Here is a 26,946-nt window from a genome sequence, read left to right as displayed (position 1 = left end):
GGAACCGGTCTGTATGTGGGATCCGAACCCTCGGCGGGAGCGCCACCGCGCTCCCAAGCAGCGCACTGTAGCAGTGCGCCACCGGGCCGGCCCTGAATTAACTTTTTATTGAAGTATCATATATAAGAATATACAGAAAAGTATGCTCAATGAATTTTTACAAACTGAACACACCCAAATAACTACAACTCAGATCAAGAAACAGGAAGTCACCAGGCACTCCAGAGGTTCTCATCATGTTCCCTTGCACCTTCTTCACCCCCACAAGGGGAACTACTGTCCTGACTTCTGATAACACAGCAAATTGCTAAGCTCTTTATTTTTGCTGTCTTCTTATTACTTTTCTGTCAATGAGATTGTTTTTCATTGAGATTGTTTTTCATTGAGATTGTTTTTCACTGAAGAATTTGGTCTTCAACTTAACAACTAGCTTGTAATTTGGTCTTATATTTTTTTAATAGATAAATGATCCAGCACTGAGACACACAGGCCTCTACTGCAACCAGCTCTCATCCACTGACCTTCTCAAAACAGAAGCAGATGGAACCCAGGTCAGTAAGAAAATTCTAAGCCCAGAGCTGTCAGATGTACTCTAGGTACACAGAGGACATTGTATAGCATCATGGTTAAGAGCTTGACCTTGGGCATCAGACCTGGGTGTGAGTCCTGGCTCTACTCTTCTTAGCTGTGTCATCGTGGGCATGTTTCACAACTTTCCTGAGCTACTGTGTAACCACAGAACTAATAGGATACCTGCTTATAGGATTGTTGAGAGGGTTAAATGAGATAAGCTTTCAGAAGGTATAATTCCATGCTTAGATAGGATAAAGGGATCATAAATGGTGGCTGCTCATTGTTATTTTGCAGGTAAACACAGTGCTACTAAAACTCATCTATAATCAGAACACCTTAGAAGATCTCAGTTCAAACAAAACATAGTGCCTTCTGTGTACTCCGCCTCCAAAACAACACAAACATCAAGGATGGCCACTTTCTTATATAACCTATATTTAGAAATTTTGGAGGCTTTAGTTCACTTTGGTAACTTTACTTTAGTCTTTGGTCTCTTAACAAACATTCTTTTTAACACAGGCAATATGCTACAGATGAAGATAGAAAGACAAGTAAGATGTGTGCCTTGCCTTAGGTGAACTGTGGGGAGAAGTGAGAATGTGAAGTGTCATTTGTGAAATGCCTACGATCTGCCAGGCACTGTGCTATGCACTGTATGCTTTATCTCATTTAAGCCTCACTATAACCCTATGAAAGAAGTAGTAGTCCTTTTCTTCACAGATAAAGGAACTGAACCCACGGAGGTTTAACTACATGTGCCATTCACAAAGCTAGAAAGAAGAAGAGCTGAGGGTCAAACCCAGGTCTTTTTAATACCTAAGTCCATGCTGTTTCTGCCATACCACCTAGGGCCTGTTGAAAGATAAAGCATATAGACTTATGCACATCAATTGTCACATAGCCAAAGGTGGCAAACTATCAAGATTCATGTTACAAGTAACAGGAGCCATAAACATTCAAAGAAAGAAGAAATTGCTGAAATGGTCAGGAGAGTGTATACACAAGAAATTGGACTGAACTGGGCCTTGAAGGACAGTTATCAAGGCAAAGTGAAGGAGAAAGGTATAATAGTTGTTGGAGGCGAGTGCACGGGGTGGATTTGAAGGTAGAGGACACAGAGGCAGGGAAATAGTAATATCCTAGCTTAGTCCTGGGAAACCAAGTCCACTGAAGGTAAAGGGTTCATGATAAGAATTCCCAGGAATTAAAATTGGTAAAGTAGATTGGGGCAAATTTCCAGGGGCCTTGAATGCTAAACTTAAGAGATTTGGATTCAGTCCTACAGATAAAGAGTCATACCTGCTGGGGAACAATGATAAAAGTTCTCGTTTAGGCTTCATTTTGGGGCGGAGGAGGTGAAGGAAAGTACATTGGGCAGCTAGCTCAGGAGGAGAAAGATCAGTGAGGAGGCTGTGTCGATAGCCTGAGCATTAGGAAGTAGGAGCTAAGTCCTGTGAGGTAAAGATTGGGCATTTGGTGATGGGGGAGTGAAGACAGCCTTCATTCGCTAGAAGTTTTTGAAAGTCTCACACCCACAGAGAAATATATTGGGCAGCTTGACAAATTAGTTAAAGCAAAACAACCAAGTCTTAAACTACCAGAGCCCTGGGACAGTATTTGAATTGTAGTAAAAACTATGCTAGGAAAACTTCAGAGGTTGGGACTCAGCTCTCACACCATTCCTTTCACTTGGCAGATCTGAAGCTCTTTTGTGTCTTGCTTTGCCTATCTGGAGAGGTATGGCAATATAAGAAGTCCTTTGAGTCTGGTCTAAGGCACCCCCTTTTAAGTAACAGTTCAAAATGGCTGAAATGTGTTTTAGAGTTTGGCTTAATCTTTTCAATTTTGTTTAATTTCAAAAAGGGTAAATATATATATATATATATATATATTTTTTTTTTTTTTTTAAGATGCAGGATTTTCTCCCTAGTTTGTTGTACTATGGCTTCATCAAGAATGTTTTTAGGGCATATAGGGACAAAAACACCTTATGTTTTGCATACATACATACATATATATATATATATTTAATTAGTGCCTAAAAAGCACTATTATTTGTGCTCCCATGAAGTTTCAGTGGAAGACTCTTCTTTTTTTTGTATCCCGCCATTACATCATGAAATTTGCTCCATTTCTGTGTTTGCCAAACAGAATCTGGGGAGTGAGATAGGAATATAGAAACAGATGTGCAGAAAAGGACAAGAAAAAGACAAGGAGAGGAGAGCTGAGATGTGGAGGAGGCAAGATAGAGGAGAGAAGAGGAAGAGAACACAGAGAATAGAGAAGCAGGAAGGTGGATGGCAGGGGCCTTGAAGACCAAGGGAGAGAGAAGGGCCTGGGGGAAGCTCCAGAAGGAAAAGAGAAGGGATGGGAAGTTATAAAGCACAAAGGTGGGAAGAGTACACAGAGGCATCTGCAGAATAGACTCAGACAGAGTTAGTGTGGTTAGATATGTGATAAAGAGCCCAAAAAAGAAGATAACAAGGGGAGCCTATAGGGTCAAGAAGCAAAATTTGGGAAACTGGGGAAAGAGGAGGATGAATAGAGAAACAGTGCTAATCTAGAGATTTAAACTGAAAAAGCTCAACTCGGGGTCTGTCTGCCTTATGTGAGAGGGAATAGAGTGGAAATATAAATGGATTAATAGGATAAGAGACCAGGGACTAGACTGATGTGGAAATTTGATGGTTGGGGTATTGGACATTCGGCCAATGAAGGGCGATAGAAAACCACTTTTACTCAATTAGCCTAGAAAAGTTTTCAGAAGAGCTGAGAGTAATTGGCATGGATTAGTGGTAAATAACCAAAGAAATACATCACCAGTTTAAAATAATTTATGAACCTATTAAATATGAGACACAAGTTTGCCAAAAGTTTGCGACAATTAGTTAGATGCACTTAGATGCCTTAAAAGTCATCTCCATTCACAGGTCTGGAACATTCAGCACCAGTTTAAAATAATTTATGAACCTATTAAATATGAGACACAAGTTTGCCAAAAGTTTGCAACAATTAGTTAGATGCACTTAGATGCCTTAAAAGTCATCTCCATTCACAGGTCTGGAACATTCAGAAGTGTGGTATTGGCCTTAGTCAGTTCTACAAACGACTTTTTAGTAAGTGGTTGGTAAAGACTAACTTCTGGTTTTGTTTTATCAATAGAAAATGCTAGAACTATGCCACTTTAGACATTTTTAAGGGATACATGTATTCTTACTGAAAGTAATTAAAGGGAAAATTCACACTGTTCTTAGTAGATTTTCTGTTATTTTTATCTCGTGTTTAAATGGATTGTCTATCAAGAAAAAAAGTCAAATATAAAATTGTTCTGATATTTTGCTGTAATTCTAAAGCCAATATATAAAGGAGCTATGTAGTAATATATTTAGATACTACGCAAATCTTTTAGATGTTAACCTTAGTAATGCTGATGTCCTGTTTTTGAGTTGTGGTGGTTTTATTTTGCTAATACTGGGTTAAAACCTTTTATTTACCACTGACATCATAAAGATTTTTTATCCTTCTAAAGTCATCCATAGAATGCTTTTAAACCAGTTTTCCAAATAGCATGTGTTTTTTAAAACCCACCACTGGATACCCAGACTCTGAAATTAGGCTTTTCCCATTCTTGGCAATATTAGCAATGACACTCACTTTCAGTATTGATGGCAACCCTGTAGGAGGCGTGACCATTCCAATTTTGATTTTATTTTTAACGTGTGAACTTTCCAGAACCCTGAGCAAAATGAGTGCAGCGATTTTCTTTTTGTAGGACAAGAAGACAGAAGAGTTCTTCTCTGTGGTGACTACAGACTAGAGGAATGCTCTAGTGAGTTTCCACTTCAAGTAGTACCCACTCATAAGCCGGGGGGGCAGACCCTTCTGTCTAAACACATCTTTTATTTGTGTTCCAGCAGGTGCAACAGGTTCAGGTGTTTGCTGACGTCCAGTGTACAGTGAATCTGGTAGGCGGGGACCCTTACCTGAACCAGCCTGGTCCACTGGGAACTCAAAAACCCACGTCAGGACCACAGACCCCCCAGGCCCAGCAGAAGAGCCTCCTTCAGCAGCTACTGACTGAATAACCACTTTTAAAGGAATGTGAAATTTAAATAAAAGACATACAGAGATATACAAATATATTATATATTTTTCTGAGATTTTTGATATCTCAATCTGCAGCCATTCTTCAGGTCGTAGCATTTGGAGCAAAAAAAAAAAAAAGAAAAAAAAAGGAGTTCACTTTTGTTGAGAGATTGAGAGATGTTTTTGTTTCTTTGTAAAGGCCTTGGATATTGAAAAAATAACAAGGCAGAACAGTTGGACAATCCATTTCTTGAGCCAAATTTAATTATTCTTATTTTTGTAATCAGTCATTGGCTTCTTATCTGGATGAAGGCTTTTAGAGGAGAACCAAAATGACAAGTTCCACGGGGAAGATGAAGCTCCACCTCTACCAGCTCAGTCCCGACCCTGCCCAGAAAGAAGGGCCTGTGGGGCTTTGCCTGTGCCCGTCCACCCAAGGCTGTCATGTTTCTTGAAATCAGCAGCCCTCCCCTGTCCCTACCCCAGGCAGCTTGTGTGTACAATCAGCTTCTTCTAGCAACTCTATATCTGTTGGCTTCAAGAGAATATTTTGCCTCCACATGTGTACCCCTTCTCCTTTTTTTAAAGATGGATTTAAACCAAGATGCCTCCAGGAAAGAGGATGAAAGTAGTATATTCATAGAGGAATCCAAAAAATACAGTTTGGGGGAAAATGCAATAATTTTTGATGAGATGGGTGAACGACAAGAAGTAAGTTCTGTCAATTATTGTAGATACAATTTTCTGATTAAATCTGGAAAAAGGCAGCCTGTTCTATCTGCTTTTATTGTTTTAACAGCTGAGGTAGCTAAAGTTATTTAAAATAAAATTAAATTTATGATCCAAGTAGTTAATATTTCCCTTTAAATCTCACTGTAAATGTATTTGATTTCTTGTAGAAATTGATTTCCTTCTGTTTAATTTTATGTTTTTCTTATACTTTTGATTTTTCTAAATTTGTGTGTGAAATATAACATTGATTGAATTGCAGTTACATTTGGCTAGTAATATTTCATTATTTTAATAACTGTGACACCATGTATGAATTTACTTTGGGGTTCAAATCAAAATGCCACTGCCAGAAAGGGCTGTTCCAGCTGAGCTAGAGCATACTGCCCTAGAGTAACCCTAGGATCATCTAACCAGAAGTGCACAGCTACTTATACAGAGAAAATTAGTATTCAAGGAAAATCTTCATTTTTAGATTGACTTTGGGAATTTGAATTTTCATCAGTGCAAATACAAATTTCTCTATCCTGCTCTGAAGCTAATTGGTACCATATTTTCCCTTTGTGTCTTGTCACTCTGCCACATCCCATCTCATCCTGGCCTCTGAGTCAAGGACCCAGTGAACTGACTTTCTAGTTCTAGAAGCTCCTCTGCAAGGCCAGGAAAGCATGAGAAAGGTATTGTGGAAGAAGCAAAGGTAGACCCCCATCACTCACCTGTATCTGCATCCCTGGGCCTGTGAAGGATGACAGCGTCTGACATTCTGCACCAGCTGCCTCTGCTTCCACGGCAGAGAAAAGGCCATAAAAACTAAGTTGAAGAGGAGCATGGACTCTGACTTCAAGGAAGAAGCTGTTTTCCCAGGTCCTTCTTTCTGCATCTCACCACCCCTAGTTACAAATAACTCCATTGAACAGCATCTATTCAGAAACTATACTGAATAAAAAGATTGGTGGAAGGGCCCATGTGGGTACAACTATGAAACAGAAATAGGACACTCAGTTACAAACATTATCTCTTTTAGTTTTTCAGAACTTGCACATAACTCCATTGAACAGCATCTATTCAGAAACTATACTGAATAAAAAGATTGGTGGAAGGGCTCATGTGGGTACAACTATGAAACAGAAATAGGACACTCAGTTACAAACATTATCTCTTTTAGTTTTTCAGAACTTGCATATATTAGATTTCTTGGATCAGATATTGGAAGCACTCAGTTTTCTCTAGCTCTTGATCCTTCTGAAGACAGACAATCTCTGCTGTACGCCGTGATTTCATTCATTTCCAGCTTGAAAGCCCAGCCATATTACTCTAGTCCCTACCAAACTGCTCTAGGAAGTCATTTCCATTTTGTTTGTGATGTTTAGATGTGCAGACTTCAGGAAGTTCACCTTTAACTTCAGCATTCCAGATGAAGTTTCCTGACTCAGTGCTTTTGCATAAGGAACTAGAAAAAAAAAGTGGTAAGGAAAATTGGAGATGCTAACATGCTCCCCCATCCTAACTGCACCTTAAAGTATGCATGTCACCTTCAAGGTTTTATAATTGCACTGTTTGTTTTATGTATGTACAGATTAATATTATTGCTACATTTGAGGAAAATAAAATTGCTTGCTTCTATGTAATTCCTGTTATTCCACAGGAAATTCACTTTTCCAGCTACTGAATAGAATTTGTTTAACAACCTCATGGGTTGTCTCTTCATTTACAGGGAAGAAATGAAACCTACATTCTTCGGGAATTGCCAAAGCCCAAAATGACTAATGATAATTAAAGGATAATAAAAGAAAGGATCCCTCAAGCCAGAGATTCTCAAAGTCACCCTAATATGAGCCAGCCCAGTGAAATCTGAAAAGGTTAAATTGAAGTTGTGATAGTGTGCCTTGAGGAAATTCTAACTTTGGCCATTTATCTGCTGATTAAACAGTTTATTGACCCAGGAGATCTAGTCCAGGCAGCACTTCATAGCCACAAGATATCATATCTCTCTCAATTATTGTTTTTTTAATAACATTTACTGATACAGATGTTGAATCTTAATGGAGGAGGCTCCTTCAATGTGACAATGTATTTTATAAAAATTAGACCATTTCCTGTTTGTGCGTGTTTCAAGGCAGCCTAAATCTACCAACACCTAGCTAAAATAGGGCCAGGGTAAGGGGGATAAGCAAATGTGATTCCAGAGGGCAGGGGAGGGTGTATTTCCCACACACATTTCTGCACATGAATATGCACAGATTTGGTAGCTGTTGTCTGAACTTATGGGGGAGTGAAATCTTTTTTCCCGTAGTAGTTGTCTGCTTACAAAGCCAGTTGTGCTTATTTCCTTGTTGACATTAACTGCTGTTCCCAGAAGAGCAGCTCTACTTGAATAAAGTGAATAATTCAGCAAGCTTGATCCTTGACCATTCCTGTACCTCTCAAGATCTTGATGATTTAATTAACCCCATAAATCCTTTTTATTGGAGAAAACTGCCAAAGGAAGCATTCCTCCATGCAGAACCCTTTCTGCCAGCACTAAATTAGTTTTCTTTGTATATTTTAATATATTTTATTTTCATTGGAACCAGAACTCTTAACAAGATTGAAGAAACACAAAGCTCTGTCCTTTATTCATTCAGCACATTTTTTTGTCTTTTTCCAAGGTACTAGGGATGCTTAAGGATCCAGACAGACATGGACCCTGCCCTCCTGGAGCTTATATTCACATGAGGGGACCTAGATTGTCCTCTCCACAATTGGACTATCCGGTACAAAGGAGTGTTCTGATTTGCTTTGTGAATGAGGCCTTGCCTGGAGGGTCAAGGCAAATTTCCTTGAGGAAGAAATGGCTTTTGAAGTGAGGTTTGCAAGGTGATGAGGAAGCAGCTCAGTGGAGAGCAGAGTGAGATTTCTGGGGAACCAGACATGGCTAGGCCTGGAGACAAGGAGCCACAGAGAGCCGGTTTTTAAAATGCTAACCAGTGTTCTTGAGCTCTTATAAGCATGTTATTAGAATTATGTCAGCTGATGGGCTGGAAAGTAAGTCAGCCTTTGGCTCCAGGAGGAACATACACTAGTCTTTGGGATCCTCATTTGGAAATTGTACCAGCTTATATCTAATATCTCTTCCATAACTAGCCCTATCCCAACACATACATGCTTTTACATCTTCTACACAATACTCTGTAGCTGATGACAATGTTAAAAACACCAGATAAACTTGTATTATAATAATTCCGGAAGTGCTTTTAGGTACATGATCTCATTTAATCCTCTGCAGTTCTTTGAGGGAGTTGTAAAGAGAAAGCAAGCTCTATAAGGTTATGACACAAACACTACTATTTGTCAGTGGAGTTGGGATTTGAAACCAAGTCTCCTAATTGCAAATTCTGGATTCACTCTTCTGGTCTATGACTTAGGACTGATTTGGAGTCTGCATATTTTATTCTCATTGTGTGACCTTAACCAATGCTTTCTTACATGAAATAACTTTAAAAAACAGGCCTCAAAAAGAGGGTAAGAACTTAAAAGTTGAGAATAGAGAATGCAGCCCCTTCTGTGGAGGCAGTCAGAGCCTGTCCTTTGGATGCCTCAAGTAAATGGGAGTGATCTTGGGCACATGGTCAGTAGGGTATCCCACGACAGTTTGGGAGAGGCATTCCCTCCCTGCATATCTAAACAGGGAATGATGAAGGGGCTCTGTGAGCCACAGTGTTAGCCCCTGAGCTTAAAAGAATTTTGGAAAATGTGAGTTCCTTGTGGGTCAGGTGTAAGAATTCCTCTGGCAGAGGATCCTTTTTGTGAGGCAGAGGAATTATAAGATATTAGATTTCTTGGATCAGATATTGGAAGCACTCAGTTTTCTCTAGCTCTTGATCCTTCTGAAGACAGACAATCTCCTGTGCTGTGGAGTTTGGCTCTGGTCTAATCATTTGTGCTTGTCTCAGAACTGAGGTAATTTGTATAACCAGCAGAAGCAAGCAATGCCCACATCTACTCATAGCAGACCTGAGACATTGGCTTGCGAAAAGAATTAAAATACTAAAAGGAATAATTTCTATTCCATCACATATTCCAGTGCCTAGTCCATTCCAGTCCCCTAGTCCAGGGGTCCCAAGGTACAGAATAAAACAAAAACCCTAGGTAGGCCACGGTTTTGGTATTTATTACACTTTTGATGAGCTGTTGCAATATAGACACTGATAGGCAGAGATACAGAGGTACAGAGATACTTGCCTGCAGTTGCTTCTTCCCTAACAATGGAGATTCCACAGCAGTTAAGAAATTGCCAGGTAATGTAGTAGGCTAATACCCACTGTTGTGCTAACAATTTCTTACATTTGTAAACAGCACTTTCCCATACATTTTGATCTGCAAAATTATATAAGGCAATTCAAGTAGGCACTTTGCAGATGGTGAAATTGAAGCTCAGATTTATGGTCACGTGCTAGGAAGTGCTAGAACCAAGAGTCAGTCTTTGGGGTTTGGAATGAAACCTGCCATTATTTCCGTTGCACAGTACAACTATTAGGGATAAAAGCACATTTAGACAATGACATATAAAGACTGTGGGAATCCTGATGAGTTAAAAATAATTCTCTGGAACTCATGTTTCTTAGACACATGTAGGGGTTTCCACTTTGAAAATAAAACTGGGCACCAATTTTGAATTTAAGTGTTTTTAATTTGTGTGAGGGTATATTTCTCAAACAGGCTCCTATATTCTCCCTGAACAATTTCATCTTTTCCTTTTAATCTCAGTAGCACTTACAGGTATATGCACCTTAAGTCCACTCTTCTAGCCAAGATTTCTGCCAAGATACAGTCCTGGATTTCCAACTGGTGAACATTACCACATGAACCCCACCCCCAGTACCTCAAACTTCAGTCCCAAACCAAATAACTTCCCCACAAATACATTCTTGTGTCCCTTATTTGTTCTTGTGACCTGAATTCATTGTATTATCATTCTGTTAGTGGTCATTTTCAACAACTTCCTCTCATTTCACCAAATTGCAAAAAGTTATCCTTTGTAGTGCCTCATAGCAATCTTTTCCTTTCTAGCCCTATTAATCACTGACCAAATTTAGGACTTAATTGTCTTTATTTGGATGATTACAATATCCACTTTCATGCCTTTTACATTCATCCTTCACACAGTCATCAGAGAAATCTTTCTAAACACAGCTTTCAGAATCTGTTAGTGACTACTTCTTGCCTAGAGCTGATCTGAAATCAACCTAACTTTTGAGCTTCATCACCTCTACACCCTCTTTAAACAAAATGGTTCTGCCACAGATCTGGTCTTTATTCTTGAATTTACTATGTTCTCACTTTCATTGCCATACTGTCTCTTCCCTCAGCTGGTCATGCTCTCTCCTTCCTACTCATCCTTAAAGGCTTCAGTTTAGCTGCCCTTTGCAAGAAGCCCTCCCTGGTCCCCACATTTAGATTAGCCCTTCTTTTGCACTGCCTTGCTGTAGTTTGGGCCTCCATTGGTTTTATGTACATCGTTCTCTCATCTCCACTATATTGAAAGCCTCAAGAAGAGGTGACCAGCCCCCCTTCCCCATCATAGCCTTCTGCATAATAGGCTCTTAAATGCTGATTGAAGAAATAGACTCAGAGGCAATATTTTAAGTGAGGAAAAGTTACTGATGGACAGCCCAGGCACTGAGTTGTCTCCCTAGAGTCTGAATTGTTGAGCTAATGGAAGGTTACAAATGTGTCCTCGAGTTCAAGACGGGGTCATGGTTCTATCTTGATTGTTCCCTCTATCACGAAATGTGAGTGAATGCAGGCCCTTTTCACTACAAGTTTTTCAAAGTCTCAGTATAGGAGACTCCACTTATTTGGAGAATTTACAGAACATTAGCAGTTATCTTTAATAGTTCACCAACTCTCAAGCTTTATATTTATAGATGATATATGTTTGTTATACACTTTACACTTCTCAGAAATTATATCCTCACTAAAAATCAGCTGATTGGGTTGACCACAGTCTTAATTGAGAAAATAGAAAAGGCAGATCAGGAGAGACAATCACTTCTAGTCTTCCTTTCCCAAACGAGTATCTAGCATGTCCTACTATCTCCTTTACCTGCAATATAATGCTGCTGGGAAGTGATCCATATTGAAATTAGACAAGATTAAGAATGCCCTTTGTGAAATTTCCATTAGTACCTCTGGAAAGTAGACAGATGAGACAGGTCGATGACCAGGGAAACCTTCCTCTAACAGGAACAAATGTCCTACCTGGGACTTCTTTCCTTATAGCCAAAGCAGCAGTCCAGCCCTGCTCAGTTCTGCATTGTTTTCACATCTAAAGTAATTTATTATATACCTGCCTGTACTAAATTTTAGGCTGCATACTTTCTGTTCCTTTTCCTTTTTAACTTGCAAACTTTTGTTAAACATTAATTTTTAAAATTAGCTTTCCATTTTAACATTCTTCTGATGTTAGCAATTATATTTTAAATGATAATTACTTAGAAAGCTAGACTTTAAAGTTCAAACCAAACCATCTAGGAACAGGCTCCCTATGGAACATACTCTATTTTAAGATTCATTTAACTCTAAGCTTAGGCTTTATTTATTTATTTTTTTGGAGGCTGGCCACTCAAGGGATCCAAACCCTTGACTTTGGTGTTGTAAGCACCATGCTCTAACCAAATGAGCTAACTACCAGCCCAGGCTTTAAATTTTCATCCTACCTTCCCTTGAAAGCTTTTTATTAAGGAAATTTTCAAGTATATATGAAAGTAGAATAGTGTAATGAACCAATTCAAGGTTTTTTAATCAGTCTTTGATATGTGATTTTTTCCCCAAATAAATTACTTCAATTACTTTATCAATTTTCAGCTCAAAAGTAAGTTGTGGTTAGTCTTCTTGGGAATCTTTAGAGTTAAGGATTTGTCTTTTTAAAGTTGCACAATAGCTATTTTAAATAATAAATATTTAAAAAATAATAGTAATAACAGAATATATATTTTCGGCCAACAGATATCAAACTAAATATCCACTATTTGCCAGGTACTATTTCAGGCACCAGGGGTACATCAATGAAGAAAAAAATCCCTGTGCTCATGGAGCATGCTTTCTAATGAAGGTTGGTTGACAAATATTTAAGCAAAATATATGATGTGTCAGACAGCAAGTGCTGGAGAAAAAAATTAAATAAGGGAGGAAGGATGCTGGGGGTGGAGGGAAGGTCACAGATTAAAACAGGAAAAGTCAGAACAGGCCTTCAGAGAAGGTGACATTTGAGTGACAAAAAATATATGATGTGTCAGACAGCAAGTGCTGGAGAAAAAAATTAAATAAGGGAGGAAGGATACTGGGGGTGGAGGGAAGGTCACAGATTAAAACAGGAAAAGTCAGAACAGGCCTTCAGAGAAGGTGACATTTGAGTGACAGCCTAAAGGAGGTGAGATAATAAGCCTTGGCAATATGGAGAAAGGGCTTTCTAAGCAGAGGTGCAAAGTTCTCGAGGCTGGAGCAGAGTGAATGGGGAGAATAGAAGGAGATGAAGTCAAAGAGTCACTGAGGGCTAAGACGGAGGGCCTTGTAGGCCAATATAAAAACTTTGGCTTTAACTCTGAGATGGAGAGCCATTGGAGGATTCCAAGCAGGGGGATGACATGCTCTTAGCTGGGTGTTGAAAGGATTGCTCTGGCTTTGGTGTTGAGAACAGTTGTTGAGAAGGCAAATGCAGAAGCAAGGAGTCCTTTTAGGAGGCTATTGCAGTAGTCCAGGAAGAGATGATGACTTGGACCAGTATGGTAGCACTGGACAATCATGAACAGTAGTCAGATTCTGGATATATTTTGAAGGTAGAGAACAATATTTGCTGACATATCACTTGTGGGGTGTGAGAGAAGACTCAAGAATGACTCCTAGGTTTTTGGCCTAAGCATCTGGAAGAATGGAATTGCCATTAACAGAAATGTGGAAGAGAAGCAAGTTTAGTTCATTTTCTGTCATAAGTTTGAGATTCCTATCAGACATCCAAGTGATCTCAAATCAGCAGTTGGATATATGTGGGCCTGAAACTTAAGGGAGTTGTGGTGGCTGAAGATAAAATTTGGAAGTCATCCATGTATAAGTCAGTCTTCAAAGTCATGAGACTGAAACATGACTATGCCATCTCTCGCATGTTAAATAACCATGCTATGTAGGGTTTATTCCAGGAGCAAAGATGATTCAATATTTGAAGTCTAGCAGTGTAATTCACCACAGTAACAACAGAGGAAAACCATATAATCATTTCAGTAAATGCAGAAAAGATATTTGATTTAAATGAATACCCATTTATGAACTTCTTAAAAATTTAGCAAACCAGTAGCAGAACAGAGACTTCTGAATCTGATACAGAGTATTTGTCAAAAATCAACAAATAACATACCTAACAGTATCGGCCTAACATTTCCACTAAAGTCAATAGCAAGTCAAGGATACCTGTTAACACTGCTATTATTGTACTAGAGGTCCTAACCAATGCAGAAAGATGAGAAAAAGAAATAAGTATGAGAACTGCATTGCAAGACATTAAATTGTGGGGACAGTTATACAGTGCTTTTACAGGGTATTGTTTAAATTGATCCTCATAATAATCTTGTTAGGAATTATTCACAGGTAAGGAAACAGACAAAATTGCATAGCCATAAAATAGCAAGAGTTGAGCCTTAATATCAAATCTTCTGGGATTGTCACCTGCCTTGCTCTTCCCATGTGTATCATGAAGAAATGACACCGTATTTCTTATGGGTCGGTTTCCATTCCTGCAGCCACATCATCACAGTCTTGTGCCTTGATTGTTTCAAACAACCTCCTTACTGATAGTCCAACTTTCCTCCTCATTCCCAGCAAAGTACATTATGTACCTGTTGCTAGCTCAGTCTTCCTCTTGTATCAGGAGCACTTCAAAATCCCTTACTTCCAGTGTCAGGGAGGAGGTAGAATGCTTCATCTGCACTCTTGATGTTTTCTTCCTCTGCAGTGAGCTTAATTAACCTAATGCTCCTAGTCTGTTGCTCCACAACAGGTGGGTGGATGATTACCATAGGTCAATGTTTCCAGGTTGGGTGGAACCATTCTATCCAAGTTTGATAGACTGAATGTGAGGAATTTGTTCTCCTTATACTTCTCCATATGACTAGTAGAAAGCATCAACTTCGGTGAGAGTATCTGCTCTGTTACTCACATTTTCACTTATAATGGAATTAGGGAGCCCATTTAGGCTATCACATAAAGCTATATCTTCTAACCAATTGATAATAAAAGTGATATTTTCTCTGCTTTTTGTCTTATTTCTCAAGATCCTAGGTACAGAAGTTGGGTGCCACTTATTTGGCCCTTGCAAAATCCCCACAGCTAACATCCAGCCTTAGGCAAGCATTCAAAACCTACCATATCTGGATATGAGAGAAGGAGAAGCTGGTGCTGTGCTAAGTTTGACCTCAGAGAACAGCTAAAACTTGTGGGGCAATCATAAGCAGTGGTCCTCAATCATTTTTCCACACTAACACCTTCCAATCAGTAGCAATGACTCATTGTTGCCAAGATTCTTAACCAGGAGGCAGGAAGGAGAGCACATCCCTGAGACAGCATCTCAGAATGTGTGGGGGAGTTGTGTGTTGATTAAACAATAAAACAGGTGATGTCTAACATGCCTCTTTGGGGGAGCCCTCTGTATTCCGCCTGCACCATGAGAAGCAGTGACCTAGGCTTTTACCCTCAGCTTTATAAGTTCAGAAACTTAATTTTCTCAGTTCATCCAGTGATAATTGGGCTTTAGGGAATTGAGTCACACAAATCAGTCACGGGAGACTGATTTATAATGCAACATGTCAGTGAACCAATCTAAAATGGAAGATACAGCTTTCCAGTGCTTGAACTACTCATGACCTCTTTTCTTTTTTTTTTTGTCTTTTTCCATGTCCGGCAACGGATCGCAACCCTCAGTGTCGCCCCCGTACCGGACCAGGACCGGCAACGGGATCGCAGCCCTCGGTGTTGCTCCCGCGCCTCGCTCAGCCAGTGAGCGGGAACCGGTCTGTATGTGGGATCCGAACCCTCGGCAGGAGCGCCACCGCGCTTCCCAAGTGGCACACCACAGCAGTGCGCCACCGGGCCGGCCCATGACCTCTTTTCAAACTACCCTCCAACTAGTATCTAGATGGCTGGAAAACCAAATTAGTAACCAGCTATGAGAAATTAAGAAAACTGAACTGGCAAAAGACCTGATTTTCCATCCCAGTCCTGCCACTGACTTTGATCTTGGGCAAGTCAAGGCCTTTCAGAATCTGTAAAGTCCAAGACAAGACTGGCTGCTGTATTCTAGGGCTTGCAGCACAATCTTGGATCTGTTGAAGAAAACATCACTTTTTGTAACCTTAGTATGCACGGCCAGAGATGGTGTACTTGGTGCCAGATTTGTGCTCTTCATCTTGACTCCTTCCTGTAAGTACATTATACACACATTTATTGTCCACCTTTTAGGTTGGCTGCCTCCAGGGGCCAGGCTGCTTCTAGGTAGCACCAGAATTTTTGGTTCAGTGGCACCTGAGAATTTGCATTTCTAATGAGTACTGAAGTGATGCTGATGTAGGGACCAGACCACACTTTGAGAACCACTGGTCTAGTTCAAATGACAATTGTCTAGCTGATACTAATAAGAAAATCTGCTTCCCTGCCAATGCCTTACTGTCACTCAGGGTCAGCACATGAGTATCTGTCCTTTCTCCACAAGGGTAGAAGTTTATGGTGTTTGTGCTCATATCTCTGCTTTAAGGATTTGCTTGAGCTGTTACCTCCCAGCTGTGTAGACACGTATCTGTCCTTTCTCCACAAGGGTAGAAGTTTATGGTGTTTGTGCTCATATCTCTGCTTTAGGGATTTGCTTGAGCTGTTACCTCCCAGCTGTGTAGACACTCATTTCTCTTTGGCTTTATCACTGTCTTAAAAACTTTCTTTAAAAAGATGCAGCATCAGAACTGGCTGGTCAGCTCAGTTGGTTAGAATGTGGTGCAGATAACACCAAGGTCCAGCGTTCGATTCCTGTACTGGCCAGCTGCCAAAAATAAAGATGCAGTATCATTTGGAAATATCTTCCTATTGGTTTGAATGGAAATATCAGAGAGTAGTTGATGATTCTTGGATGGCATTATTCCCTAGCAAAGGGAATTAGACAACTGGCTTACTTGACTGAGAGGTCTTTGAGGGCAGCTCCTTGAAGGTTGTGTCTTATGTATCCTCCTACACTTCGGTTCTAGTTCCCAGGTACTGTTATAAGGGATTTGTACATACTAACACATTTAATCCACAAGGTACTACCATAAATCCCTACTTTACAGAGAAGGGAACTGGGGCTTCAGGGAAGTCGAATGACTTTCCTAAGTTCAGAGAGCTTGAAAGTATGAGAGCCAGATCTGGACTCGGGCAGTTTGACACCAAAGTCTGGGCCTCTAACCACAGTGTTATGCCTAATACAGTGTTCAATAAGTTTAGTCAGTGTTAAGAAAGATTATATGCCTCGTACTTCAAAGGAAAAAAATCAACAGGTAACGTCAGCTTCAGCTTTCTTCCTTCTGCAATCCATAAATTTATGTCCATCTATATCTCTCCCCACTGCCTTTCCTCCTATCTCAAAAAAGAAGATTCCCCTCTCTCTCAATTCAAGCCCAGTCCTTTCCTATGCCCTTGACCCCACCTTCCTTCTTCCATTTTCTCTGGGCTTCATCAGTTGTATTTAGTAACTTTAATCTCTCCTCTCCTTACCCGCCTTCTCATCCATCAACTTGCTTATGCAGGTAAGAAAATTCCCCGTATGGACCCAGCACTCACCTTTCTACCCGCATTCAATCATCCTTTCTTCTCCCTTTCAAGCTTCTTGAAAGAACAGTTTCCATTTCTTATCTCCCCTCCCATCCTTATCTTAATAGACTACAATCTGATTTCTGCCTTCATTATGCTATTTAAACTTTCACCTAGTTCACCAATACATTCCTAACTGCTGAATGTTTTCAGTTCTTATTTGCTGAAATTCTGTGTTGCACTTGATTGCTCTCTTCTCCTTGAAATTCTTTATTCACTTGGCTTCCTGGGGCTGGCTCTGCCCTCGGCACTCTACCAGTTCTCCCTGGGAGACCTCATACACCTCCCAGACTCAGGTGACCATCTCTTATAAAGGAAAATCTTAATATCTGATATCTTAGTAAAATGGTATGTAAGGGGTGTGTGGGGGGAAGTATACCCATATTACCTTGTGCACTTCTCTCTGTATTAATTATTTATCTTTCCACTAGATTCTTAGGTACCTGAGTGCAAAAATTATTTTATTCATCTTTATATCCTCAGCTGTTAATACAGCCTCCCACAGTGCAACGGATAGATATGTGTTGAACAAATTAGGCCTTATAAATTTTGCTTCACAGATTTCCAAGTAATTTCTATAGATGTGTCCAAATGTCTATAGAAATGTTTTTTCTTTTCTTTTTCCCTTTTTGTCTTTTTTCATGACCGGTAACGGGATCATAACCCTCGGTGTCGTGCCCATACCGGGACCGGCAACGGGATCGCAACCCTCGTGCTCAACCAGTGAGTGGACCGGTCTCTATATGGGATCCGAACCCTCAGCGGGAACGCCGCTGTACTCCCAAGCGCCGCACTCTACCGAGTGCGCCACCGGGCTGACCCTATAGAAATGTTTTAAACGTTGTACAGAGTGTTAGAAATGTTCAGAGAAAGGAACTACCATCTTTGGCTGGGTAAGACTTTGTGACAGTGGTAGCACTTGAGCTGNACTCCCAAGCGCCCCACTCTAACCAGGGCGCCCCCCGGGCGACCCCCAAAAAAAGTTTTTAACGGTGTTAAGAGTGTTAGAAATGTTCAGAGAAAGGAACTACCATCTTTGGCTGGGTAAGACTTTGTGACAGTGATAGCACTTGAGCTGGAAATAGTTTAAGTAAAATCCAGAGACAGGAAAAGGAGGGGAAGAATACTAACATTGAACTTCAAGGCCAGAGAATGGAGGACAGCAACCAGAGCAACTTTGTTGAAACATCAGGTTTGGATAAGGGAACAGAAGATTCAACTAAAAAGATAGGTAGCAAATATAAATGGGGAGGCCCTAAAGGAGTTCTAGCAGTATTCCATGGGCAAGTAGTAGCCTATAATGAACAGGATGTTCAGTGATCCTATCTATATCAACCTGGTGGTAGAGCATCTCCTGGACTGGAACCAGGGTACACTGGGAGTGCTCCTGGACTGGAACCAGGGTACACCAGTGGGATGCTCTCATGAGCAAAATGAGAGCCTGATGCAGGGTGGTAGCACTGAAGGTAACAAGAAAATAGCTGTAGTACTTGACAAATTTCATCAAATCAAATAAATATATATGTATGTAGGTACATATATATTTACACACATATTTTAAATTTTAATATTGAAATACATCTTAGTCAATTGCATGTCTTAATTGGCATCGTTTCTTCTTAATACTTAGGATATTACTGCATCTTAAAGTTGATATTGTCTTAGATTCAGTGAAATATGATAACTTGATGTAAATGAGAAAAAGGGAATTCAAAGGCAAAGTTTTAAACCTGGTTATTAGAACTCCATTGTTACTACTAAGAAAGAAAGGGAGTTTCCTTTGACCCCTATACCAGAATCTAACTAAATCTATTTGAGCAATGACCCATAGACAAAATTGCTGCTCGCCCAATTTGCCCACTTGAACTTATTAATAATAAATACTTACTACTGACAACTTTAATAGGACCATATGTTTGACCCTCAAGAAACCGTCATAACTGAAAGGGAAGAGCAAGTTGACACTGAAAGGAGTACATGATGCTTAGGGATGGATGGCATGCTGTTTCTGGATTCAGCTGATATTGAATACATCAAAGCAGCAGTCATTTGAACAATCGGAACTTCTTCAAATACAGATTCACTTCTTCTTTAGGGTATGGCCGGAGCGCAATGCAAGTGGCGATATTCTCTGGCTGCTCAAGCCATAGCACGTGATCAATATTCTTTTGTTGAAGGGTCTCAGCCAGGTCCTTTAGGGTGGTCTCATCTGGGGCCTACAAGGAGCAGAACACAGGTTTAACAGCCCATTTAGGAAATGTCAAAAGGCCAAAAAGAAATGGGGGGAAGGTAGCTGAGTTCCTCTTAACTGAAAGTGGAGGAAAAGCTTTAGCAAAGAAGTAGCTGTAAAGCAACAGTTTAATTCCTCAGTTTGCCATTCACTCTCAGCCTGGGGGTGGGGGAAGGGGAGAGATTTAATAGTCCTGTTTATAAAATGGAGATTTTTCTCTTTCCTCTTGAGATGTTGTATGCACTCTCAGTAATTATGCTCTATACATTTTTTAGTTTTCAAATGGCAAGTGCCCATAACAGCTATCCCTAATCCTTCGGCCAGCTCTGACTTTAAGAGCTGACTACCAGAAGGATTTCTACAATCACATCTACCTCCACCCCCCTCCTCCTCCCCTCCCACCCTACCTCACTCAAACCTAGAAGAGTTTTCCTTCTGCTGGGATAGCTCCCACTTGATTACTCAAGGGATGGCAAACTATTCTCTGACAACCTTCCGAAATTGTTTCTGGGTCATCCTTACCACTCATTCACACAGGCTGAATCCCATTACAGGAAGTATTAAAACTATCACTTTGAAAGTAAAGATAATTTTTGAGCATCCCTAATCCCAAAAGCTCCAAAATCTGAACCTTTTTGAGTGCCAACATGACATTCAAAGGTGATGCTCAAAGGAAATGCTCAAAGGAAATGCTCACTGTAGCATTTAGGATTTTGAATTTTTGGATAAGGGATGCCCAACTTATGTATATGCAAATACTCCAAAATAAAAAAAAAAAATCCAAAACACGAAACCCTTCTGGTCCCAAGCATTTTGGATAAGGGATGGTCAACCTGTAACTAGTGTTATTTTGCATAATGTATACTTCTTGCCTATGAAGGCAGAAGCCATTAAGACAACCAGAGGCTTGTCTTATCAACTTAGAGAATGCCCAGATTGCCACTCTTGATCTGTTGAGTACTTCAGGCAGACCCCTGCCTGAGGACTCAATTTCCTCTCCCTTCATAGCACTAGGCAGCAGGGTAGCACAGTTAGAGTGAGTCTCTGGAGTCAGACTGCTGGATTCTAAACCCTTTCTGACTGTGTGATCTTGGATAAGTTATGGGACCTAGCTGGGTATCTTTTTCCCCTTTGTAAAACAGGGATGATAATGTTTCTTAGTAGTAGTGAAGATTCAATGAAATTAGGCTCAGACCTATGCCTGGCACATAGTAAGCACTCAATAAATGGAGTAAATCTTAACACTATCTTATATTTTATTGGCCTTTATGGCTACAGAAGCACCTCAGTTTAATTAGTAATGACTCATAAGTCCCTTTCTTGAGTCATGGCTAATAACTATGACTCATCAGATGTCTTTTTAAACTCAATGGAGTTACTCAATCTGGTGGGCTTCAGATGTTTCACCTGAGAAACAGGGAGTCTGAACCTGATGATTTCTTGAGGCCCTCTCGCTAGAAAAAGAATCTAAGTGAAAAGCTAATCTGCTGCTTTTCTGCCTACTCATAAATTCTCAAGACACTTTCCTTCTGGTTACTGCTTGATGTTTCACTATCCAACAGCAATTTTTCTCTTGAAAGATAATCAGTCTTTGCCAGTAATGCATGAAGGGATTACCCCATCCCTCTACCTGAGTTCTAGTTTATTTATTTTAAAGCAATTCTCTTCTCATTATAAAAAATGTGCTTAATGTAGAAAACTTTAAACATAAAGAAGCAATAGGAAATAACCAAAATCCCACCATCCACTACTTAATATTTAGATGTATTTCCTTAGTTTTTCCTTTCAAAATTTGGACGATTCTGTATATATAACATCATATCATGAGCACTCTTCCCTGCCACTAAATATACTTCAAAAACATGACATATTAGCTTCATCATAACCCATTATAAAGGCATAGATTAATTTAGCCAACCCCTAGTATTGGAAATTTAATAATTTCCACATTTGTTAACAAAACAAAGTGCTCCTATAAATATTCTTGAGCTCTTGGGTGCATCTGATTATTTCCCTAGGATACATTTCTAGCAGCAGAGTCGACAGATTCAAAGGGTAAGGGCAAGATGTTTGGCCATCTGCAAAAAGAACCTTACCACGATTTTAAAAGGCATACCTATTTATAACGCTGGTGTCTGGTTTTCTGATGCTAGGTTCAATTTACAATAGGATCTTTAACATTTATTTTAAAATAATAATTTGGCGTCATACCCAGGTAAAAGCTTCAGTTTGGCTTCACTCTGCGCTGCCCCCACGGCAATAAGAAACCCTGTGTCCTTATCCTCTCGAGGTTGGTTTTGCGGGGCAGCGGCATTTCTGGGCACGGCTTTAAAAGGTCTGACAGTGCACAGGAGGAACGGCCAGGTCACACTCCAACCGCCTCTTTCCACACAGGCACCTACTAAGGGAAGGGGAGACCCCAGTTCCCGGAGAGCCCGAAAGTGTGCCGAGAACCCTTAATAACAGACCCGACTTCCATTCTTCACACAGTCCGGCCCTGACCCGGCCCTCCCGGGACAACACCTCAAGCCGCAGAACCCTTTCCAAAACCTAATAGACAATGATTCCTCTTAACTCACGCCGCACGCACTTCACGGAGTTAGGCCCTTCGGTCCCCCAGGCCACACCCACTTCCGGTCTGGACGCCTCAGCGTCCCTCCCTCTCCACCCTGGCGCCTCACCTCGAGGACCACTTTGCGCATGCGCCCCAGCTCCTGGAGGTACGCTGTGGTGTGGGGGTGGTCGCGGTGAACGTGCAAGGCAGCGGTGGCTGCGTGACAAGCCTGTGCTACCAATGCGCCCGCCGGCCAGGAGAACGGTGCCTGCGCTAGATCTTTTCGTAACACCAAGTATTGTACCAGGATCTGCGGCTCCGCCCCAGAGGCCGCCATCTTCCTGACCACCCGAACGGCTGGGCCTACTCCCCGGTGCATGCTGGGATCAGGGAGGGGCCTTGAGGTCCGCCATGTTTTTGTACGGCGGCAGCGCGAAGCACTCTGGGACCTAGTGGATTGGTTTTGAAGGCGAGCAGGCGGGAATTCTCAATCTTGGCCTGGGTGAGCAAGAGTAGGGAAGATGACGGAAGGGACTGTGACCAGGGTGGAGAGGTGGAGGGCTGAACGGCCTCTTAAAGTTTCTTCAGTGTATAGGGACACCCAATGGCTCAGAGGAGCCGTGCCCTCGGAGCGCTCCGGGGGCAGGGGGTGGGCGTGGACACAGCTGGCTCGGACCCGGAACGGGCTGGCTGGTCGGGGAAGGGGAGTCCTAGCGGTGACACTTGGGTTATCCGGGAGCCGACGGGGGCGTGTCTGCGTTCGTGTGAATGAAAGTAGATGTGACTTTGTTGCCGTTTTTCTTTTACCAGCAAGGACATCTAGGTCCCTACTATCACTTGCCTGGACATCTTCATAGGAAGGCTCTTGGGCATCCGAGGAGGAGATGGAGCCGGCGAATACTTTACATCAAGACGGCGAGTCCAAAGGAGGTATTCAAAGGATCGCCTTCTTACCCTTACTAGGCTGCCCAGAGATGACCCACAGGGTGAAAGAGCCCTTTCCTCCTGTGACTGATGTGTGACCTGGCCTGTTTGGGAGCAGAATGGTGAAAGGAACTAACATTGAAGACTCAAGGGGACAGGCAGCCCAGATCATTCGATAAGGAAAAATTATTCTTTTCTAGGCTCCTGTCCCCCTTTTGAAACTTACAGATTACATTCATATTATGCTCCGTTTTTATATTCAGAGCTACAGTTCTAGCTAGTGAGGTTTCTTTGCTCTCTTCCCAGGATTTTTGGGGGGCCATTTATGCATTAACCCTGAGAGAGGGCTAGTGCCAGGCAGTGACTTTGGTGTTGCTTGGACCTAGGTTTGAGTCCTGGCACGGACATTATAAATATTGTGGCCTTGAGCAAGTTTTTTTTTTTACCATTCTCTGCCTCAATTTCTTCATCTGGAAAATGGATGTGAATAGTAGCTTTGACATTATAAATATTGTGGCCTTGAGCAAGTTTTTTTTACCATTCTCTGCCTCAATTTCTTCATCTGGAAAATGGATGTGAATAGTAGCTTTGTTGTAGTGGTTGTGGAGATAAGTATTTAATTTTTTCCATTCTTTTCAAGTAAAGCATTTAGCACATCTAGTACATAGGAAATATTCAATAAATGCTTTAATTTTTTACATGCTTTGCAAGTAAAGCATCTAATGCGTGTCTTAATATGTAGAAAATGTTTAATAAATGCTTTATTATTAGAGTTAATTAGCATTATGAAACTATGACCTTTACTATATTGGTCCTTAGTCAGTTCTTTGGAAACAGATTTGCCTGTGAATTTCTGTCCAGGAATGAGGTTGCTTTTCTGTTTAATACCAGGAATGTTTGTGGACAGTTCTTTTTATAGTGTGCCTTTATAGTTTATGCTACTAATACTTTTTAGAGCTTTGAAGTACTTATTGAAGCCTAATGTTTAAGTCTGAAGGGTTATGCATTAGCACTTAGAAAAAACTTATATAAAACCCAAATTAAAAAATAATTCTACAGTTTAAAAAACAATTTCTGAGAGAGTCAGTGAATTTGGTGCCCTGTTTTCCTCTGGGTCATGATCACCATGGATAACTGAGAATTAGGTATATTCAGATAAGTTAAGCTGAGACTTCAAATAAATCAACAGTGTACAGGTTAAGATTTGTTGTTACTTCAACACTGTAAATATGTTTGGAGACTTTATGTATTAGACATGCTACAATCAGGAGTAACCCATTCTTTAGTCTAGGCCTAATAAAGTAAGCAATGAGGTGGAAGTTTAGGATTATCAAAGACTTAGACCAATCAAAGGGTTATTCCACAGCCCCTTTATTCTCTACCCAAAACATTTAGCTGTTACTCATACTGGCTTTAGCCCTCTGCTTGTGCGGTTTCAGCTTTCTGCTTATGATGTGAATTGTTTCAAAAGTGAGCAATTCTGAATTCCCCACTTGTTTGAGAGGGGAGGACACAGACTTTTAGTTACAGCCAGGGATTTCTTCAAGTGGGGAGGGCTTTTTACCTTTTTTTGTAATCTTTTTGGGACAGAAGTGACTGGCTGAGATGAGATGCACTCGGTCTGTTTATCTCAGAAACTTTGGGAGCATTAATACCTATTTGTTGGAGTAATGTAGAATTTATCTTTTCTTGGAATGATTCACTTAGAACAGTAATTAATAGTCTCAAGTTGTTATTTTCATCATTTTCCTTTGAAAGGGAAAAAAAATTACATGTATGGTGAGTACCAAGTTTTAGGTCCACAAAGTGAAATTTGACCAGGCATCTCCTATAACACCTTAATTTAGTCCATGTGTGTGCACTTTTCAAGTCACCTCCTAGTTGGACATTAAATAATTTTTATAAGCTTATGAGGACAGAGACTATGTTTTGCCACCACAGTATGAATAGCTTCTAGCACAGTCTGTGACTCATAGTACATTCTCAGTACATATTTGTTGGATAAATAGGGATTTGTTAATAAAGCACTTAATCACATGCTAGCTATTAGGACTCATTTATTATTTAATTAAAATGTTCTTTTTTTCCACAAAAATTGGGTAAATGTGTTTATTGCACTAGCATGGACTTTTCTGTAGACATATGCAAAGTGAAGTTAATCTCCAAGAGCATCATGCCTGGTTGTCCATCATTCACTAAATTTTTGCAGAGCACTTACCATATGTCATGCATTGTGCTAGGTATTTGGGATACATGGGTGGACAAAAACATACAAGGTACCTGGTTTTGGAACTTTAGATAAACATTAATCAAATAATCACACTAGTTAATATACAAATAAAGCTGTAATATTTTTTCTGAGGGAAAAGTACATGAGTCTTTGAGATCTTATGAGAAGGCACTGACCTTGTTCTGGAGTTGCTAAAAAGGTTTCCTGAGGAAATGCACTGAGTACTAATGAACTAGAATAAATGTGGGTGAAGGTGAATAAAGGAGGTGGGGAAGAGCATTCCATGTAGCGGGAATCACATGTGTAAAGTCACCGGGCAGGTCTGAGAGCCTGAAAGGCACGCTGGAAGTGTACAGAGAAGGAGTAGAGTGATGTTGATGAGGATAGGAGAGAAAGGCAGAGGCCAGCAGGCCTTGCAGGCAGTGCAAAGTCATTGAAAGGCTTTAGCCAGCTGGATAACATGATCAAATTTAGATTTTGAAATATACCTCCAGTGTAGAGATCAGTTCAGAAACTTGTAATAGGCCAGAGATGATGGTGGCTTGAACTATAATAGTGGCAGTGCAAATGGGGAGAAATGGACATATTTTACGGATACTAAGAATGTATGTTCAATAGGATTTGGCAAGGGGTTGGGAGGGCAGAAAGAAGGTATAAAGAAGATACTAAGTATTTGGCTTACATGATTAGATGGATGGTAGTCCCAGTTAACTGAGAAGTTTGGAAGGGAAAGATGATGAATTCAGTCTTGGACATGTTCAGTATCAGGTTCCTCTAAGACTTCCAAGTAGGTACACTGAAAAAGCACATTGATATTCCGGTCTAAGCTCTGGAGAGAAGTATAAGATAGAGATAAATATTTATGAGGTGTATATTTGCAATGGTCAAGCAGAAGAGGATGAGCCTGCAAAGCAGAAAGAAGGGTATAAGAGGTAAAATGTAAGCTTTACAAAAGCAAGGTCTTTTGTCTCTTGTTTATCACTATATTTCCAGTGCCTGAAATCATGCTTAGCACAGAGTAGATGCTTAATAAACATTTGTTGAACAAGGAAAACCAGGAGGCTGATATAATATTTAAGGGAAGAGAGTATTTCAGGAAGGTAGTGATCAGAAGAATCCTATGTTGCTGAGAGCTTGAAAAATGTCCCTGGGGTTCAGCAACATGGACTTCACTGTTGATCTTAGAGTAGTTTTGTAGAATGATGGGGGCAGAGTTAGTTTAGAGTGAGTTGAAGTGTGAGTAAGAGGTAAGGAAATGGAGAAAGTGAGTATAGGCAACTCTTTTAAGTAGTTTGCCTGGAAAGTGGGGAAAAGGGGGATGATAGCTGATGGCAATATGTGGACAAGAATGCATCTGTAAGGTTGTGTGGGTGGTTGTGACTTGAGTATGTGTGGAAGGATTCAGGTGAGAGGAAATGGGTGAAATTGGAGAAGAGGATAACTGATAATCTAGGCTTCCTAAGAAAGCAGGAGGGGATAGAAGTCAATGAGTAATAATAAGAAAAAATAAGGCGATTCTGCATATAGCGTGTTTGTATTTCTACTTGATTTCACACTAGTTTCGCCCCCCCACCCCCACCCCGGGATATAAACCCGTCATAAAAGAGTCCAGATTTCTAGTCTTAATTGGATAGGAGAATAAGATGTTTTTGGATTCTATTCCAAGGCAAGAAAAGAAAATTAAGGGCCGGCCCGGTGGCGCACTGGATAGTGCGCCGCTTGGGAAGCGCGGCGGCGCTCCCGTCCGAGGGTTCGGATCCC

The 26,946-nt window shown here is 40.6% G+C and overlaps 3 protein-coding genes across 11 annotated transcripts in view; 2 read left to right on the top strand and 1 right to left on the bottom strand.

The window, feature by feature from the left end:
• NCOA1 (nuclear receptor coactivator 1) overlaps positions 1-5,820 on the top strand; it is a 189,602-nt gene extending 183,782 nt beyond the window's left edge. For 3 of the 8 annotated variants that reach the window (XM_008570619.1, XM_008570618.1, XM_008570616.1), the window contains 2 exons: positions 462-551; positions 4,488-5,820. In XM_008570619.1, coding sequence (XP_008568841.1) covers positions 462-551; positions 4,488-4,658 — 261 coding nt within the window. In that variant the 3' untranslated portion in view covers positions 4,659-5,820. Of the gene's footprint in view, positions 1-461; positions 552-4,345; positions 4,403-4,487 lie in introns of all 8 variants that reach the window. The other 5 variants (XM_008570623.1, XM_008570621.1, XM_008570620.1 and 2 more) reach the window with 3 other exon arrangements.
• Positions 5,821-19,128: 13,308 nt separating this feature from the next.
• PTRHD1 (peptidyl-tRNA hydrolase domain containing 1) lies at positions 19,129-22,507 on the bottom strand. Of its 2 annotated transcripts, none has more exons than XM_008570612.1 (2): positions 22,159-22,507; positions 19,129-19,463 (listed from the first exon to the last, which is right to left on the bottom strand). In XM_008570612.1, the coding sequence occupies exons 1-2, from the start codon at positions 22,408-22,410 to the stop codon at positions 19,293-19,295; spliced, it is 423 nt and encodes a 140-aa protein (XP_008568834.1). In that variant the 5' UTR covers positions 22,411-22,507; the 3' UTR covers positions 19,129-19,292. The 2 variants fall into 2 exon arrangements, 1 of the variants encoding a protein (XP_008568834.1); XR_550340.1 differs by lacking the exon at positions 22,159-22,507 and adding an exon at positions 21,689-22,081 and having other exon boundaries at positions 19,376-19,463.
• Positions 22,508-22,524: 17 nt separating this feature from the next.
• CENPO (centromere protein O) overlaps positions 22,525-26,946 on the top strand; it is a 19,455-nt gene continuing 15,033 nt past the window's right edge. The window contains exons 1-2 of the mRNA XM_008570614.1: positions 22,525-22,533; positions 22,842-22,961. Of these exons, the coding sequence (XP_008568836.1) occupies positions 22,916-22,961 (46 nt within the window). The 5' untranslated portion in view covers positions 22,525-22,533; positions 22,842-22,915. The remainder of the gene's footprint in view (positions 22,534-22,841; positions 22,962-26,946) is intronic.

The sequence above is a fragment of the Galeopterus variegatus genome, unplaced genomic scaffold (assembly GCF_000696425.1).
Source record: "Galeopterus variegatus unplaced genomic scaffold, G_variegatus-3.0.2 Scaffold620, whole genome shotgun sequence".
Taxonomy (NCBI): Eukaryota; Metazoa; Chordata; class Mammalia; order Dermoptera; family Cynocephalidae; genus Galeopterus; species Galeopterus variegatus.
The sequence above is the reverse complement of the archived record's forward strand: the minus strand, read 5'-3'. Positions and strand labels throughout refer to the sequence as shown.

Bases quoted from the DNA above. Each gene is read 5' to 3' on its own strand.
- PTRHD1 (XM_008570612.1), bottom strand. From the start codon at position 22,410: ATGCACCGGGGAGTAGGCCCAGCCGTTCGGGTGGTCAGGAAGATGGCG. The intron at 19,464-22,158 runs GTGAGGCGCCAG...TGCTCCTTGTAG, and splicing joins TGCGCAAAGTGGTCCTCGAG to GCCCCAGATGAGACCACCCT.